Source organism: Nicotiana tabacum, chromosome 7, assembly GCF_000715075.1.
Source record: "Nicotiana tabacum cultivar K326 chromosome 7, ASM71507v2, whole genome shotgun sequence".
Lineage (NCBI taxonomy): Eukaryota > Viridiplantae > Streptophyta > Magnoliopsida > Solanales > Solanaceae > Nicotiana > Nicotiana tabacum.
This window is the reverse complement of record NC_134086.1, coordinates 133442762-133448308: the sequence shown is the minus strand read 5'-3', so window position 1 is coordinate 133448308 and position 5547 is coordinate 133442762. Positions and strand designations below refer to the sequence as shown.

At 35.8% G+C, this 5547-nt stretch overlaps 1 protein-coding gene across 1 annotated transcript; it reads left to right on the top strand.

Moving 5' to 3' along the window:
* Positions 1 to 498: 498 nt before the first annotated feature.
* On the top strand, positions 499 to 4485 carry LOC107779645 (putative serine/threonine-protein kinase PBL7). Its single transcript, XM_016600102.2, has 6 exons — positions 499 to 1308; positions 1717 to 1961; positions 2961 to 3349; positions 3661 to 3793; positions 3924 to 4013; positions 4104 to 4485. Exons 1-6 carry the CDS (start codon positions 990 to 992, stop codon positions 4260 to 4262), a joined length of 1335 nt encoding a protein of 444 aa, XP_016455588.1. The 5' UTR covers positions 499 to 989; the 3' UTR covers positions 4263 to 4485.
* Positions 4486 to 5547: the final 1062 nt, after the last annotated feature.

Sequence of the window (5547 nt, the reverse complement as noted above, 5' to 3'; positions counted from 1 at the left end):
AATAGAGAGGTCCTGTGAATCCCTAAAAAGGTTGCCCTGAAATCCAGGGCATATTTTGACCTAAAATGAACACTAATTGCGGATCCATAGCTTATCATAATGGTGCTTTAACTTTTAAAAGTATTGCCTAGTCAACATGCAATTCTAGGATATCCATCACCCTATCCCATAGGTAAAATATTACTTATGTCAATTTATTCATTAATTAATTTTCTGGGTTTGATATTTGGTATATGGAAGTTATTACCACTGGCTCGACTAATCTGGACTTGCACCAAATAGGCCTACTAAGAACAGAGGCGGTCCAGGATTCGGCAGTCGCGGACTTCATGACATCCAATATAAATTTATCATTGCTCATAAAAATTGATACGGAGACATATGCTAATATATGATTATTTTTGAAGACATTTACAAGTATAATGGAGTTTTTGTCGAATTTTTCGGGTGCTGGTGACCCCTACTTATAATGTGCGTCCGTCTCTTACTAAGAGTGGTTAACCTCTCCCTATCAAAAGGTTCTCCATTTCTAGAATTCGAAATCTTTAATTAAGGATGAACATCTAAACTATCCCCCCACATCCCGAGTAGCTGTATAAGGGAGATGACAGAATATGGGCAGACAGCAAGTTGATTATCAGCAAATTATTAGAGCCCCAAGACTTGAAAAAGAGTGCAAAGAAGTTCCAAAAAGGTGTTTCTCTGAAAGCAAGACAAAGACTAGACCTTTATATAATAACAAAGGAAGGGACAGAATGAAGTACAGAAAAACCATTATGTATGAGTGTTGAGTCATGTGGCCAATATATGTAGGGCAATATGACCTCCTATGAAGGGAAATTTGTAGCATTAATCATCTTCATCATGTGGTTCTAAGGACAATATCATGATCTAGAAATCCAAAAACCAAATTCCATTCTTTCATATTGCTGCCTCATAATTCTTTCCATACACCAAAAAACCTCCATTTTCTCATTCTTTCTGTGATCATGGAAAATAACAACACTGGAATTGCAACAAGCCCAGTTGGATGGAAAAGTAACCATAGCCATAGCCATCATCATTTGGAATCACAAAGTCATAAAATCCACCGACATAATGACATGCTCCCTTCTACATCTATTCTGTTGATAATAATTCCCATCATAATTATCATCTTGCTTATTGCAATATCTCTTCTCATTGTAATGCTTAAGCGCATACAGTCTGCCAAAGACAATGGGATTAGTTCAAAAAGCAGAAGTGTCATCAACAATAGCAATTGTATGTTCATTGCTCATAGTACCATTAACATCCATTCCAGCCCAGGTAATTAAGGAGAACTCTCCGTTCCAAAATTTTCTATTTCTCCTTTTCCTTATATTAATGATGATTTAAGAGCATCTTCATCTTCAAGTGAAAATATTAACATGCTGGAAAATGACTTAACTTCTTCAAGTACACATATTTGCACACTGGCAAATGTACAAATGCATTTATGAGCATTGTTCAAATATGGAAAACCCCTCCATATTTTTGATTTTTCGGTACATGACAAAGACAAAGTCATGTGCAAAACAACAAATTTTGCGTAAATCTTATGATAAACATTACTTGATAGTCTAGTAAAAGTGGCAAATAATCTGCTATCAAAGGCTAAAGTACTACTACTATGTCAAAATCTTCTTACACTGTCAGTGTTTATAACTTCAATTTATATGACAATATGATTGGCAGAAGTGAAGGGTGGATGTCTGCATGGAGGAAGTTCAGGGCGAATGCCACAACCTAAATTGAGAGGAGTTCAAGTATTCACTTACAAAGAGCTGGAGATGTCCACAGACAAATTTAGTGAGGCAAATGTCATCGGGAATGGAGGTTATGGGGTTGTCTACAAAGGAGTCCTCACTGATGGGACTGTGGCTGCAATTAAAGTTTTGCAGAGGGAAGGCAAACAATGGGAGCGTTCATTTAGATTAGAGGTCTGTCACTTCATTTATTACCTCTTCTTTCCCTTTCATCATCTATTGCATTTTTTCTTCTGTTTTTCTCTTTCATTGTTAATTTCCAATTCACAGCATAATAATACGAGTTTCTTTCTATTTGTTTGGTATTTATTTATTTGGTTATCTTGCTCGTATTGTTTGTTGCTACTGCTTCTTCTTTTTCATCTTTCCTTGAGCCGAAGATTTACCGAAAACATCCTTTTTACCTTCTCAAATATAGGTTAAGGTTTGCGTACATATTATTCTACTCAAGCTTCACTGGTGGGATTAACTGGGCTTGTTGTTGTCATTGTTGGTATTAATTTATTTATTCATTGTAGGGGTGGGTCTGGGGAGGACATTATATTTACTTGCAAAATTATCTTAATAATCAGCATTCTTTGTGCAACCACTAATTAAAAAGATCATTTGGAGAGAGTAGATTTTTCTGGGTGTTAGACTTTAAAGTGTGCTACTATATCTTAAAACAAAAGGTGTATATTTAAAGTTGTCTTTGAAGATCACTCAAGGGTGAAATTAATTATTCCAAAAGTGTTGACTTTTTTCCTTCTTTTATTTTAAAATATTTTATCCCTCAAAAAGAGAACAGAAAAAGGCCCTAGGATAAGATGCACCCTCATATACACATGTGATGGTACTTTGGCAGCTTCCTGTGTAATTAAAGCATTTCAGGAATGTCAAGCCATCAGAACCATGTTTCTCAGAGCCACTGTCTGTCACATTAAATGATTCATATGATTGCAATACTGTAGAAAAAAATGCAAGTTGCAATTTTATTTTCTTAATTTATGTGACTTCAAATTTTTATATTGTTTTATCTTACATAATATTGGATCAAGACATGCTTAAATGTCACAACAACGAAATTGATGATTCATATAGGACCTAACTTGTTTGAGATTGAGTCGAGATTGAGTCGTAATTGTCGTTTAATGCTGTCTCAAATTTTGAGTACTCTGTTCTATGTTTTGGCAGGTGGATTTACTAAGTCGCTTACACTCTCCTTACTTGGTTGAACTTCTTGGATACTGCGCAGACCAACAACACAGGCTCCTAATTTTTGACTATATGCCCAATGGTTCACTGCAACAACATCTCCACAGCCCACAAAAACAATCCAAGAATTCATTAAACTGGGGAGTTAGATTGAGAATAGCTCTTGATTGTGCTAGAGCCTTGGAATACATGCATGAACACACAACCCCATCAGTCATCCACAGAGATTTCAAGTGCAGTAATGTTCTACTTGATCAAGATTTTAGAGCTAAGGTCTCTGATTTTGGGCTAGCAAAAATTGGCTCAGACAAAATCAACGGTCTAATCTCAACGCGAGTATTAGGGACCACTGGATATTTGGCCCCAGAGTGAGTATAGTACACCAATCATCTGTCCATTACATCTCTCCTTATCATAAACCTTACTCAATGAATGTGAAAATTACAACACAATCTTGCACATGGGGTGGCTTCAGTTCCTATCTTAGCACATTGTCACTTTCTGTATTTTTCTTTGAGGTGTACAGCTGACACTAACATATTTTTCTAAAATGTAAATCCCATTTGTGGTCCTCTGTATAGCTAACGTTTGAAGGCTACCTAGTTGTTACAACCTACAGCTAACGTTTGCCGATACAAGACTATCTTGTGACCATTAACCAACTCAATTCTTGAAACAGGTATGCTTCAACAGGCAAACTTACAACAAAATCAGATGTATACAGCTACGGTGTGGTGCTTCTAGAGCTATTGACAGGCCGTGTACCAATCGATACAAAGCGACCTCCTGGAGAACATGTGCTTGTCTCATGGGTCAGTAAATACTACTACACCCTTTTGTTCCATTTTGTATGACACTCTATTTTTTTGTCTGTTCCAAAAAGAATGACCCATTACCTTAGCATTTGTCCAACTATTACTAAATTCACTTCTGTTATTTTAGGCTCTTCCAAGATTGACAAACAGAGAAAAAGTAGTTGAAATGGTAGATCCAACATTAGAAGGCCAGTACACCAAGAAGGATCTAATACAGGTGAAGTTAACATTGAATGTATGTTGTAGTACTACATATGAAACCAAATTCTAATGATTTTATTTTTCTGTTACTGTGTTTATAAAGCAGGTAGCAGCTATAGCAGCAATGTGTGTGCAAACAGAAGCAGATTATCGCCCATTAATGACGGACGTTGTTCAATCCTTAATACCTCTAGTCAAGACTTACTCTTCTTCATGTCCTTCCAATTCCTTCAGATGCAACCAAACAGTTAGTCCGAGGTCTTAGAAGCTATTCAGAATCTGAAGACAGTTCTCAACATTCATTAATTTCCACAAAGTTATTTGATCACATGGACAATGACAATCTGTAACATATTTCTGCAACACTTCAAAAGACAAGGCTTATGTACTCAAATAGAGACACCCTAAATTATTACTACTATTTATCAACAATTTTTGTATTATTATTCTAACATATAATAATCCGTATATTATTATTCACATATATCAATTCCTGCATTAAAGATCCTGGATAACTAATCCATGAACCAAACGGCCCGTCAAGGTAGGCAATCTTGAATAGTCTCTAATTATTCATTCTTTAACTACTTTTCAACTATTATTAACCACAGAAGAATTTCTTTATTATAATCTCCGCATAACTTGTATGTGAACCAAACACTCCTAAAAGGAATATATATGGAACATAAGACATTTAATCATATGAGCATTCAGTTCAACTATTTAATATAGAATATAACTCCACACCTAATGTCAGTGTTGGAATTTTTAATGTATAGGCAAGCAACATATATGGATCAGCAATCTGAAAGTTATTACTATTACTACAGAATAATTCTGAGTGTACATGTACTTGAACACTGTAGCACAAGTACGGATAGCAGCTAATGTGACAATCATCACACTGTTCTTATGAGAGCAGATGTAAACAGTTTATAAGGACGAATGCAGACTGATCACAGCTAGACAAAAAGTAAGGGGAAACAATGACAACAACCGTCCAGTATAATTCCACAAGTGCGGTCTAGGGAGGGTAGAATGTACGCAGCCTTACCCCTACCTTGGAATGACAGAGGGACTGTTTGCGATAGACCCTCGGCTAAAGAAGGTGAAGGAAGCCCTGATAGCAAGTAATATAGCGAGACAAATAATTAGAAAACTAAATCGAAGATAGCAACAGAGAATATAAAAGGGGTACCGATAAGAAGTAATAGCAAGATAATATATTTAGAAAACTAAATCCAAGACAGCAAGGGGAAGAATATAAAAACAAACAGAAAGAACATAGACTCCATGTGAGGTTATGCTTTGTTACTAGTAGTAACAACCATTTGGTACCAAGGAAACCTTTGCATTTTAGTGAAAGGCGGGTAACAAACTACAACTGGATTTTCCTCTTATAGCACAGACAAGGAGAATATCAAAGGAGAAGGTATTATCATGTTGCACTCTATCCATATCCCCTATGTGATTGATTTTAAAATTAAATCAGACGACAATTATTGCTTTTCTTAAAATTACTGAGTGCAAGAAGTGCTGTGAATTTGTAT

Coding starts and splice junctions, on each gene's coding strand:
- LOC107779645 (XM_016600102.2), top strand. CDS start 990: ATGGAAAATAACAACACTGGAATTGCAACAAGCCCAGTTGGATGGAAA. Junction 1,962..2,960: donor AGCGTTCATTTAGATTAGAG/GTCTGTCACTTC, acceptor ATGTTTTGGCAG/GTGGATTTACTAAGTCGCTT. Junction 3,794..3,923: donor AACATGTGCTTGTCTCATGG/GTCAGTAAATAC, acceptor CTGTTATTTTAG/GCTCTTCCAAGATTGACAAA.